The 13,544-nt window shown below is 42.3% G+C and overlaps 1 protein-coding gene across 1 annotated transcript in view; it reads left to right on the forward strand.

Annotated features, from left to right (window-relative positions):
* The window catches only part of LOC134672613 (disks large homolog 5), a 42,431-nt gene that overhangs the window by 1,456 nt on the left and 27,431 nt on the right, over positions 1 to 13,544 (forward strand). Inside the window, exons 3-13 of the mRNA XM_063530568.1 lie at positions 696 to 751; positions 1,573 to 2,015; positions 3,025 to 3,140; positions 5,603 to 5,725; positions 6,916 to 7,033; positions 7,643 to 7,788; positions 8,891 to 9,014; positions 11,158 to 11,270; positions 11,637 to 11,743; positions 12,231 to 12,370; positions 12,831 to 12,926. Coding sequence (XP_063386638.1) covers positions 709 to 751; positions 1,573 to 2,015; positions 3,025 to 3,140; positions 5,603 to 5,725; positions 6,916 to 7,033; positions 7,643 to 7,788; positions 8,891 to 9,014; positions 11,158 to 11,270; positions 11,637 to 11,743; positions 12,231 to 12,370; positions 12,831 to 12,926 — 1,569 coding nt within the window. The 5' untranslated portion in view covers positions 696 to 708. The remainder of the gene's footprint in view (positions 1 to 695; positions 752 to 1,572; positions 2,016 to 3,024; positions 3,141 to 5,602; positions 5,726 to 6,915; positions 7,034 to 7,642; positions 7,789 to 8,890; positions 9,015 to 11,157; positions 11,271 to 11,636; positions 11,744 to 12,230; positions 12,371 to 12,830; positions 12,927 to 13,544) is intronic.

A 13,544-nucleotide genomic window follows, 5' to 3' on the forward strand; every position in this document is an offset into this window, starting at 1 on the left:
TTTAACCAAAACTTAAATTAAACTTAATAATTCTTTATTTGCTATTATTTTCTAATCATGCAAACAACACAAAATGAGATGCCTCATAAAAAAAATTCATGCCTTGGTGAAGCACTTTTTCACATGGCAATTTCCCTACTCCCTATGGATGACGAATTTTATTAAGATGTTTCTTATAATTTTAATGACCGGTCTGGCCTAGTGGGTAGTGACCCTGCCTGTGAAGCCGGTGGTCCTGGGTTCCAGTAAGGGCATTTATTTGTATGATGATACAGAAATTGTTCCTGAGTTGTGGTTGTTTTCTATGTATTTAAGTATTTATATATATTATATATATCATTATCTGAGTACCCACAACACAAGCCTTCTTGAGCTTACCATGAGGCTTAATCAATTTGTGTAAAATGTCTTATAATATTTATTTATTTATAATTTCCAACAACATGTGTTTGTTATTCTTTAATATCATCATCTTCGTCGCGTTATCCCAGCTTTTTGCCACGGCTCATAGGAGCCTGGGGTCTGCTTGGCAACTAATCCCGAGAATTGGGTAAGGGATTCGTTTTTACGAAAGCAACTGCCACCTGACCTTCCAAATTAGAGGGGAAACTAGGTGTTGTTGGGATTAGTCCGGTTCTTCGTTAACATCTGTATTTTTTTGTTACAGTTACAGTTTTGTGTTGTTTTTGTTGCAGCTCCTGTATTATTATGGCATCTGGAAACTCTTCTTTGGAGAGCAATGGCAGTAACGGTAGGTGCTCTTGAACATTGTTATTAAATAAATAATTTGCTCATGTATCTAAATAAATTGTATTAGTTTTTTTAACAGTTTATTTGGATTAGCAAAAAGGCTTATTAAAATATTTTCAGCCAGCATCAACTACACTTATATGGAGTGATATATTGTAAAGTTTTCAGGCTATGGAATTATTAAATTTTTATCATATTATCACTTTTTAAATAAATTATTTAGACTTACATGCTGTACGGGTCTGAAACAAAAAAAGGCGAGACTAGTGAAAGAGTAAATTATTCATAGTATAATTTTTAGGGTTCCGTACCCAGAGGGTAAAACGGGACCCTATTACTAAGACGTAAGACTTCGCTGTCCATCCGTCCGTCCGTCTGTCACCAGGCTGTATCTCACGAACCGTGATAGCTAGACAGTTGAAATTTTCACAGATGATGTATTTCTGTTGCCGCTATAACAACAAATACTAAAAACAGAATAAAATAAAAATTTAAGTGGGGCTCCCATACAGTAAACGTGATTTTTGACCAAAGTTAAGCAACGTCAGGCGTGGTCAGTACTTGGATGGGTGGCCGTTTTCTTTTTGCATTTTTTTCCGTTTTTTTTTGCATTAAAGTGACATTCCATTTCCAACTGCAGCTGCAATACTGTTCATTTTACTATGGAAATTGACAATGACAGCGACGCGTTTCCATAGTAAAATGAACAGTATTGCAGCTGCAGTTGGAAATGGAATGTCACTCTTATGGTACGGAACCCTTCGTGCGCGAGTCCGACTCGCACTTGCCCGGTTTTTCTAATTACCGCTATTTCACATTCAGAGTCAATGTCCCACACATACGTGAGCAACGAGCGCCACAATGCCTCCCAGCTGCCCACCATACCCATCCCCATCGATTATGACAGCAACTACGATAAGAACTACGTGAAACACGGCCACGTCCACGCGCCATACGAATACGACGCGCTTAGCAAACAGACCAATGAGAGCTTGAAACAGCAGTGCGAGAAAGCGCTACATGAGCTGAATCAGCTGAGGAGGCAGCATACAGAGACGTCCAGGAGGTGCGAGCATGTTATGAAGGTAAATATACTAAATAATAAGAACTATGTGAAACACGTCCACGTCCCGTGCGAGTACGACGCGCTTAGCAAACAGACCAATGAGAGCTTGAAACAGCAGTGCGAGAAAGCGCTACATGAGCTGAATCAGCTGAGGAGGCAGCATACAGAGACGTCCAGGAGGTGCGAGCATGTTATGAAGGTAAATATACTAAATAATAACAACTATGTGAAACACGGCCACGTCCACGCCAGGTATGAATACGACGCGCTTAGCAAACAGACCAATGAGAGCTTGAAACAGCAGTGCGAGAAGGCGCTACATGAGCTGAATCAGCTGAGGAGGCAGCATACAGAGACGTCCAGGCATATATTTAATTAGACATAGACTAGAAATCCTCTAGACCGAGTTTAGAGCAATTATTTCATGCAACCGATGATACCAAAAATGCGGGGGTGCGCGGGACGAGGTGAGCGAAGTTCCGTGCCGTGATTGGTCTGTTCAAAGACACGAACGTCACACAAAGACACTTTCGACTCGAACATGGAGTAAAACTACCGTATGCGTGGCAGAGGGGGTAGCGCGACTATGCTCAGTCTGGTGGATGTCTTGTCTGTGCGTCCAGGTTATGAAGGTAAATACAAAGTTAATACATTTTTAAACGCTATTGCAACGAGAGGTCGAGAAATGGTGAGTCAAGTGAAATTGCATCTATGTGTACCTAAAGTGTCATTCTATGGAACTTGCTCACTATGTAAACAAACCGCCATATTGAAATTGTCTTTGAATGACACTTTATATGTATGTATGTATTTACTTTATTGTACATAGAAATATAAACACGAGAAACACAGTTACAGAGTCAATTAAATACAACAAAGGTGAACTTATCCCTAAATTACATTACATTTTACATTTTACAAGTATAATTACATCTCACGTTCTTTGTAAACTCTTTTAAATAAGTTGTCTGTTTTCTTTGGGTACTGGAGCAGAAACAATAATTAGAACAGATGTAGTCCATAATTATTTTCCATCGTATTTTCACGGAGACATACGAACGTGCCTTCCTATTTCAGTCAGTCTCGGTACAAAAAGAACTGAGATTGACTGTAGTAGCATAACAAATACGAACGTTTCCGAGAAAATACGATGGAAAACAATTATGCACTACATATGTACCCAAATGTGAAATATATTTTTGTTGTAGGAATTGGAATACTTCCGCGGACAGCACAGGGCAGCCATGAACCAGCTAGAAGTATCCGCACAGGAGGCCTCCAGTCTCCGAGGGAAGTATGGGGACCTGTTGAATGATAATCAGAGGTAAGGTTACATTGTAAAGGAGCTTTTCCTTATATATCTATGTATTAAGCCCTTTTATTCTGAGTTAGAGTATGTCTCTAAGCTCAGTGTGCCGCTTGGCAAAGGCCTCACCTAGCTGTTTACATTGGGGTCAGTCATGGGCCACTCTTCTCCAGTTCGGACCCCCTGTGAGTTCGAGTTCATCCTCCCATCTTGTTCGAGGCACAAAACAGATAAGTACAGAAGTCAATCACATGTATGTACTTTACTTTTCATACCTACGGTCGGCGGTCGCTCTAGGGTTGCGATTGTTGCGAACTATGACTTATGCACAAAAAACTATCGTGGTAGTGGCACTCGTATCCATCGTATCGTATCTCGTATCTAGTTGTTTGATTTATTGTTGAGGATGAAACGGGAAGAATGGAAATATAAATTAATAATGACATTAATAACTCAAATAGCTATTTTCATTTTAATGTCATTGTTATATTACAGATTTGCCACAGAAAATATCTTGCGATGATTTCGAGTTTGGCAAAATGCACGGTTATTATAATTTTAAAGTGTAATAAATTCGCATTCTCATGTACAATGTAATAAATTCGCATACGCATTCTCTCTGAAACCACTGGTAGCTTAAAAAACGACAATTCACCGGTTAATGTTGAATTTAAACAACCGTCCACTGTACAGTTATAATAACTTTTTGTTTTGTTTCTCCATTATTGCACAAAAAAGTTCACAGACGCGTCTCTCAAGCGGATGGCACTCGCACTCGCACTGGTCCCAACTGGTCCGAGATATCGTGTCCGTGAGCAGTGTCTATGTGTGCGTTGCTCGAGCGCGCTTTGTATGTAGATTGATTTCTGTACCTATCTCTTTTGTGTTCGAGGTCTCCTCTGGCTCTGTGTTCAACCTCTTGGGTACCAATCCGTTCCTTATGCCAACTTATAATCTGGCTAGACAAGTTTGTCAGTAAAATAAAGCCGAAATTTAAAATGTATGTATGTATAAACTCTTTATTGTACAAAACACAAATCACAAATTTATGGTACAGGATAGGCAGTACAAAGGCGAACTTATCCCTTTAAGGGATTTCTTCCAGTTAACCTTTGAGTAAAATGTGTATGAGGGATTCGAAATTTTTCAATTTTGCCGCCTTTTTCTACTGACAAAGTTGACTTGCCAGAGTATAATTGGAATACTTCCGTGAACATGAACCAGGTAGAAGTATCCGCACAGGAGGCCTCCAGTCTTTGGGGGAAGTATGGGGATCTGTTGAATGACAATCAAAGGTATGTCCTCATCTGGTACACTTCTTAGCACTTTCCTGGTAGCATTCTAGCCCAGAACTCACTTTTATCAACCGCGACTGGTATCTGACCTCCCATTGGCCTTATTTGGCTTTTAGCTTCCAAGATTTGACCAACATTTATTAACATACGTACATACTAACATGACAAATTAAATAAAAGCTTGTAAAAAGTATAAAAAACTTTTAATTACATTTTTATATTTTAATTTTACCTTAAAAACGATTTCATAGTTTAATTTTACCTTAAAAACGATTCAAGCCTTACCTTTCTTATAGGTTTAACTGTATTCTTAATTTTAGGCCCATTAGTTTCGTAGACACGGGGGCGGGAATGGTAGAACAAAACCCTAAGGGCCCTTGCACACCACGTCTTTTTGAATTGAAAACTTCTTTAGCGGCGCTGAGCATTTTTTGAGGTGGGGAAACAATGATAAACTCGAGACAGCGTAACGCGTAACCGGCTGACGTCATGTGCGACGTACAATGTTATTCACCAAAGAACTTTAGTCATAACGTATCATAATCAGGTCAATTATTTAAAACTGGACTTTTATATTAAGAAATAAAGCTCAATGTGCTAATCTTGTACGGGCTGAAATACGAGGATCTCACAGTTACATTCTACTTTATATCACTCCAATATAATTCAATAAAGCTACATCTTGATGAAATCGCTAATAAAAGTGAACTCTAGTACTGGTGAATAAAACTCTAAATATCATGACCAAATATATTTAGTTGCGAGGTCTGCAAGGTAACTTTACAATTGAAGGGATGTTTACAAAAACAACATAATAACTAACTACACACCTGTTGACACCTGAAACGATTAACAATGTTCTTAAAAAAGTGTCACCGCTCTAAGCAGTTATGTTGTTTTTGTAAACATCCCTTCAATTTATATTCGAATTTTAAACAATTAACGCTACAAATTTAAGCTCACTGGCATTTCGGAACTAAAGTTTTTCAATAGAAAGGAGGATGGGTCAATTATACATAGTGCTGCAGACATTTTGGACTAGTCATTGAGTTTTCACTTCTGTCAGCACTCCCGGAGTGCAACCCGTTGTTTTTTATTTTCTGAACTAGTTTGTTTACATTTATCGCGATACAAACGCGCGTTTGCATCGATACTACCCTAACTTAAGCTTCAATATTGTTAAAGGTTGGAGCGCGAAGTCCAACATCTACAGCAGAGTGGAACCGCGGAGGGCAGCTCCGATGCCCTGGTACACACTCTCAGAAAATACGAGGCACTTAAGGAGGAGTTTGAGTGCTACCAGAAGAGGTATGTAACTATTTGCAACACAAGCCTTATTGAGCTTACTGTGGGCAGGCGTGTCTCACTCCGCGATTTCGTCGCTTTGCTACAGGTAGCTAAAAGTACATCCGTTCGGCCCCAATTTTGGGGTTTGCACGCGTGGCGCTGTCGCCGCCTAGCGGCCATATCTATGCTGATCGTAACAGACGCGTTTTCTTAGAGAGTGAGTCTTCTGTACTTAGTACTATTATTTATTCTGTGCTGTGGGACTTAGTTAATGGGGTTGGCAACTATCAAAGGTTTGCATAGATGACGCCATCATAGCCGTGTTAGAATGGTGTTCTACTTGTCGAATTTCTTTGTCCAATGTTATTGCGTTTCACTCTCTCATTAAGCGAAATTGGACTTGTGAAATAACAACCTTAATAGACTAGGAATCCTCTAGACCGAGTTTAGAGCAATTATTTCATGCAACCGATGATGTCAAAAATGCGGGGGTGCGCGGGACGAGGTGAGCGAAGTCCCGTACCGTGATTGGTCTGTTCAAAGACACGGACGTCACACAAAGACACTTTCGACTCGAACATGGAGTAAAATTACCGGATGCGTGGCAGGGGGTAGCGCGACTATGCTAAATCTGGAGGAAGTTTTGTCTGTGCGTTTACATGAACTTAAAAGGGACCACTAGAAATCTGCTTATTTATTTATCGATGACTAGTAATTACTATTTCGTCAGATGACAACCAAAACTCACTAATTACTAAAAAACCGGGCAAGTGCGAGTCGGACTCGTGCACGAAGGGTTCCGTACCATAACGCAAAAAAAAAACAAAAAGAACGGTCACCCATCCAAGTACTGACCACTCCCGACGTTGCTTAACTTTGGTCAAAAATCACGTTTGTTGTATGGGAGCCCCATTTAAATCTTTATTTTATTATGTTTTTAGTATTTGTTGTTATAGCGGCAACAGAAATACATCATCTGTGAAAATTTCAACTGTCTAGCTATCACGGTTCGTGAGATACAGCCTGGTAACAGACGGACGCACGGACAGCGAAGTATTAGTAATAGGGTCCCGTTTTACCCTTTGGGTACGGAATCCTAAAAATTATTAAACAAAAATCAACCTTACTTTAGTACTGATATGGTTCACTATGGCTATGAACTTGTGGTGGTAATTAGTGAGTTTTGGTTGTCGTATATCGTTCGCTTACAGATATGACGACCTACTTGAAAATCACAACGTGACCTTGGAAAAGCTCCGCCTCATTCAAGAAGAGAACAGCCGTCTCAAGACGCAGTGCCACGAACTCACGCAAGAGAGGAACGCTGTCGTAAGTTCACAAGCATTTCACTTGTCAAAGGAATTTGAATCTTCTGTACAGAACTTATGTTGCATAGTTGAATGACAGCTCCAATGGTCACGAGCTAGTGATACGTCGCTGCCAATTAAATGTGAACCGTAATTTCTGTATAGAAGGTTCAAATTCCGCTAACTCTAGTAAGACGTGCCTCACCTCGTAATGGAGAACATCCGCCTGAAAAACCACGATCTCACGGAGGAGAGGAACGCTCGTTAGTACATAGACCATTTCCAAATGACTTTGAACCTTCTGCACAAAAGTTAAGTTCCATAATTCAATGACAGCTCCAACGGTACCGAGTAGACTCGGGCTTACGGTGCGGAATATATACTCTAGCAAGGGTGGTATTCCGCCCGTCCAATTTCTTTGTGCAATGTGTATTTTGTCTCACATTTTGCTTAATGAGAGAGTGAGACGCAATGACATTGGACTGAGATATTGGACAGATGGAATACTACCATTAGCTACTTTGATAGTAGAAAAAGGCGCGAAATTCGATATTTGTATGAAAGTTCGATCCTTCGCGCCTATATTTTCTAGCGCTTATTTCGAAAGACTAATCGTGTGTTTTTTTTAAAGATTCGTGAACGAAACACTCTCAAGCAGCAAGTAGCGAATGTTGTCCGCCAATGGGAGGGCGGCGCTCGGGAGCGTGCCGATATGAAGAGGCTGACGGACGAGCGGAATGCTGCCATGGCGGAGTACACGCTTATAATGAGCGAGAGGTTAGTTGCCAGCAGGGCTCGGAACCGGTTTTTTTTAAACGCAAAACAGCCCAATATTTTTAATAATTTTATGCTCTTTCCGCAGGACTAAATCATGTATTTAGGTAACAACTTCGTATTATTAGATTGTCCCATCAAAAATGAAATAATAAACCAAAGAACGAAAAAGAACGTAATAATACCGGTATTTTTTGTATGAAGATAAAACCGGTTCCGAGCCTTGGTTGCCAGTTATAGGGTTAAATCTCTCGTTGAACGTCGAAGCGAGGCCATTTAGTGACACAAGACTGATATTCCATTTCATTCATTCATTACGCACTTATTGATACATTATGCATTAAGCTCTTATTGCGCCATCATCATCATCATCTCAGCCATAAGACGTCCACTGCTGAACATAGGCCTATGTTCAACAGTGGACGTCTTATTGCGTCAATTTTTACGTATTTTTTTTTCTATATTGCTGTTTCATGCTTGATATTTTCACCTCTTCTGTTTGGTAATAATTATAAATTCACTGCACAAGTTAATATTAGGTACAGTCAGCACCAGAAGTTGCTAAGCGGGCGAGGTTGTTCAAAATTACACGTTGACACGCTCTTATTCGCTTAACAATAAAGTCGCGTCAAGATCATTTTGAACACCTGGCCCGCTTAGCAACTTCTGCTGCTGACTGTACAAGAATCATACGGGTGACCAGTCGCCCTAGCCAAGGTCACAATCGCCATCGCTTCGCCATCGAATCGCCTTGTGTCTCTCTATCACTCTTCCATATTGGTGTGACAGTGACAGTTGCGTTTCGTTCGCTACGGAGCGTTAGCGATTGGCATGTTGTATACGGGGCCAGCGTGTTTCAAATATGTATTGACTTTATTATGTGTGACGTCCCACGGCTAAAGGTACCTTATGGTGGTTGGCGCTTACGCTATTATTAACGCCCTTCAATATTATTGCGGCGCTAGGCGACGTAAGCGCCGGCCGCTATAAGGTACCTTTTTTCGTGGAACGTCACATATTTGCGTTAAGATAGTAAATCAAATGGAGTAAAACCATACAGCGAACTAACTTTGAAATACATTTGTATTGAGTGTATTTTCCACAGAGACACGGTCCACAAAGAGATGGAGAAACTCACCGATGACCTTCAGGCGGCGATGAAAAGGGTGGCCGCTTTAGAAGCCGCGTTACAGCTCTCCAGAGAAGAGCAACGCGCTCAAGCTCTACAGGTAATACATATAGTTCCCTCCCTCCTCCTTGCTTCGTTCTCCTCAGTGCTGAGGGTCCTAGTGAAGCATATGATTCCGTATTGCAGATTTCCAGCCTATCCGATCCCTTGCGACTCCTAAGGCATCATGGACCTTCATGGATAGCGTTTGCTAACCTGATCGGACCATCGCGTTGGACGCGGCGCCTTCTCTTTCCACCGAACCTGTGACCATTAGCTTTTCCAGGTTGTCTCCAGTCTTCCTGGCTATAGTCCCTCAGCTCATATTAAAATGGTGTAGAAGCTTTAATAGCACACAGTCCACAAATGGAGAGTCACTGACGACCTTCAGGCGGCGATGAAAAGGGTGGCCGCTTTAGAAGCCGCGTTACAGCTCTCCAGAGAAGAGCAACGCGCTCAAGCTCTACAGGTAATACATATAGTTCCCTCCCTCCTCCTTGCTTCGTTCTCCTCAGTGCTGAGGGTCCTAGTGAAGCATATGATTCCGTATTGCAGATTTCCAGCCTATCCGATCCCTTGCGACTCCTAAGGCATCATGGACCTTCATGGATAGCGTTTGCTAACCTGATCGGACCATCGCGTTGGACGCGGCGCCTTCTCTTTCCACCGAACCTGTGACCATTAGCTTTTCCAGGTTGTCTCCAGTCTTCCTGGCTATAGTCCCTCAGCTCATATTAAAATGGTGTAGAAGCTTTAATAGCACACAGTCCACAAATGGAGAGTCACTGACGACCTTCAGGCGGCGATGAAAAGGGTGGCCGCTTTAGAAGCCGCGTTACAGCTCTCCAGAGAAGAGCAACGCGCTCAAGCTCTACAGGTAATACATATAGTTCCCTCCCTCCTCCTTGCTTCGTTCTCCTCAGTGCTGAGGGTCCTAGTGAAGCATATGATTCCGTATTGCAGATTTCCAGCCTATCCGATCCCTTGCGACTCCTAAGGCATCATGGACCTTCATGGATAGCGTTTGCTAACCTGATCGGACCATCGCGTTGGACGCGGCGCCTTCTCTTTCCACCGAACCTGTGACCATTAGCTTTTCCAGGTTGTCTCCAGTCTTCCTGGCTATAGTCCCTCAGCTCATATTAAAATGGTGTAGAAGCTTTAATAGCACACAGTCCACAAATGGAGAGTCACTGACGACCTTCAGGCGGCGATGAAAAGGGTGGCCGCTTTAGAAGCCGCGTTACAGCTCTCCAGAGAAGAGCAACGCGCTCAAGCTCTACAGGTAATACATATAGTTCCCTCCCTCCTCCTTGCTTCGTTCTCCTCAGTGCTGAGGGTCCTAGTGAAGCATATGATTCCGTATTGCAGATTTCCAGCCTATCCGATCCCTTGCGACTCCTAAGGCATCATGGACCTTCATGGATAGCGTTTGCTAACCTGATCGGACCATCGCGTTGGACGCGGCGCCTTCTCTTTCCACCGAACCTGTGACCATTAGCTTTTCCAGGTTGTCTCCAGTCTTCCTGGCTATAGTCCCTCAGCTCATATTAAAATGGTGTAGAAGCTTTAATAGCACACAGTCCACAAATGGAGAGTCACTGACGACCTTCAGGCGGCGATGAAAAGGGTGGCCGCTTTAGAAGCCGCGTTACAGCTCTCCAGAGAAGAGCAACGCGCTCAAGCTCTACAGGTAATACATATAGTTCCCTCCCTCCTCCTTGCTTCGTTCTCCTCAGTGCTGAGGGTCGTGACCTCTGTGAGCATATGATTCCGTATTGCAGATTTCCAGCCTATCCGATCCCTTGCGACTTCTAAGGCGTCATGGACCTTCATGGATAACGATTTGCTAACCTGGTCGGATCATCGCGTTGGACGCCGCGCCTTCTCTTTCCACCGAACCTGTGACCATTAGCTTTTCCAGGTTGTCTCCAGTCTTCCTGGCTATAGTTCCTCAGCTCATATTAAAATGGTGTAGACGCTTTTATAGTACACAGTCCACAAAAATATGGATAAAATATGTAAATCATAAATTATGATGACATGGAGCTGATCTGATGATGGAGACAGAAGGTCGCCATGAGAACTCTGTGATAAAACAATGCAACGAAAACTAAGGTAGTTTTTTTCTGTACTGGGGGCCTTGTGAGGAGAAAATTTAATGTTAAAATTAAAATTTAATATGGATTGTTCATTTTTTACAGGCGGAGAGCCTCCGTCGCGAGATCGAATCCGCGCTCGTGGACCGCGACCGTGCTATCAAGGAGTGCACAGACCTGAAGACTCCACAGAACACTTCCACACTAGGAAAATCCCGGTAAATAAGCACTTCCACAGAATAAATAATAGTGCTAGGTACAGAAGACTCATTCTCTAACAAAGCGCGACTGTTACGATCAGGACAGATAATATGTCCGCTAGGTGGCGACAGCGCCACAGCCACACGCGGCTTGAATATGGCTATCCACCAAAATTAGTGAGGAACGGATGTACTTTTAGCTACCTGTAGCAAAGCGACGAAATCGCGGAGCGTCTGTCATTTTGTTAAAAAATCGGTACAAATACCATGCATGTTCGAAGGTATGCTACCTTGTGAACGAATGGGCATAAATTTTCAGAGTTAGGCGTCAGCGTGATAAAAAAAAATATGCAAATTATAACGTAACTCAATTATTGCTGGCAGACAAGACAACTCAGCGTATCACCACTTGGGGCTCGCAAGCGGTGTTGGTACCGACGGGTTCCTCAACGGACAACACTCCAATGATCCCTCGTTGGATAAGTTACAAGGTAATACTTTAAGTTTAATAACAAATCATATCCTGTGTTACTTCGATTCTTAGGACACGTGGCCAGACGCGAAGATAATCTAGCTAGAGGTATTGATGATGGTCGGTCACGTAGAAGCGAAGAGAAGTAGAGGAAGAGCGCCTACCCGGTGGATAGACACAGTAAAGGCATATGCTGGACCCAAGGCCCAGATCTGCCTGCAAATGGCGCAGGTTAGGAGTGCCTGGAAGAAGGTATTAAGCGTTGGTAATCAGAACCCTTAGCAATGAGGATACGACTGGAAAGAAGAAGAGATCCTGTGTTATGATTTTATCAATCAATGTATCTGATAGCCTATGTATTTTTGTATCGTGTGTCGCACCGCAGCGTCGGAATTAGTGGGTCGATTTTCATGAATGAGGTGTATATGTCATATTGGAGCATGAGGAAAGCTTGTGTGGAATTTTCGTGTCGTCATACTTTACCTAACCTAATCGAATTTTTGCAGGTCTAGTGGGTATGTCCGGCGATGGCGCCGATAAAGAGCGCGTGGATAACCTCGAACAAGCGAATCAGGAGCTGCAGCGACTACGGAAGCAGCTCGATCGCGCCGTCGCCGACCTGAACGACGCACAACGAGAGGCCGAGGTATGTCTATGAAGTGCTATAATTGTTGCATGTTTGGACTACTTATCCAGGAAGTTACAAGGGGTCAATCTTGAACAAGCCAACCAGGAGCTGTAGCGACTACGGAAGCAGCTCGACCGAGCTGTGGCTGATCTCAATGATGCACAACGAGAGGCCGAAGTGTGCCTATCAAATGTTATAATGGTTGCAGATTTGGACCAGTTATTGGTAGTGGTTGTGAAAATGTTACAAGGAGTAGGCAACCTCGAACAATACCGGGAATAACTAATAACTAACCGGGAAACTCTCTACAATTTCAGAGATAATGTTTTGCAGACTTTTTTGTCATGCTTATTGATAGACATTGAAATAAACTTTGTGAAACTTATCCTAGCTTGCTATTTGGATCCAACATAGTATAGAAATAGAATTATGTTAAAATGAAAACTAATTTTCTTAAAATAAACATACTTTTATTTAGGTATCGAAACGGCGTCGAGATTGGGCGTTCTCCGAACGAGACAAACTGCTGCAAGAGCGAGAGAGCGTCAAAGCGCTTTGCAACCGATTACGAAAGGTGAGCATGGTTTTAACGGCAATAGGGTTAGAAACGGAGTGTATTTTCAAAAGGGCTTATTTGTATGGATTTCATAGAGAAATAAGCCCCTTTGAAAAGACACTCTTCAACTGTCAATGACTGAAAATGTTCCTATAAATTGTCAAATTGTTGTCTTATCCTTTCCGCGATTCGTAATGGTAACATTTGGGCCCTCACCTCACCCGCTTAGCAACTTCTGCTGCTGACTGTACCGTAAATTTGCCAGCTGTGTTTCCACGTTGAACCGCGATGGATTAAGCTGGAAAGCTTATACCTTATATTCTTTTCCAAGTCCACATTTCAAAGACGCTCAATCTGTCTATCACGCTGGGTTAATGTCCACGTCTCGCTTCCGTATAACGCTATACTCCTCTACTCGTAGGTCTTGATAAATCGCTTCTGATGTTTTGGGATACCTTCCCTTTGAATAGGTGTGTTTTGGTGATGGTAATAGGTGGGATTAAACTCTCGCGTTTTGTACACATATTTAATTACACAAACGGGTCTACCGCGATATTATTTCATTGTTTTTTACCTTTAATCATTCATTACATCACTCATTACATCATCCATTATTTATTTTTTCTTTTTTTTACG

Source organism: Cydia fagiglandana, chromosome 17 (genome assembly GCF_963556715.1).
Source record: "Cydia fagiglandana chromosome 17, ilCydFagi1.1, whole genome shotgun sequence".
NCBI lineage: Eukaryota > Metazoa > Arthropoda > Insecta > Lepidoptera > Tortricidae > Cydia > Cydia fagiglandana.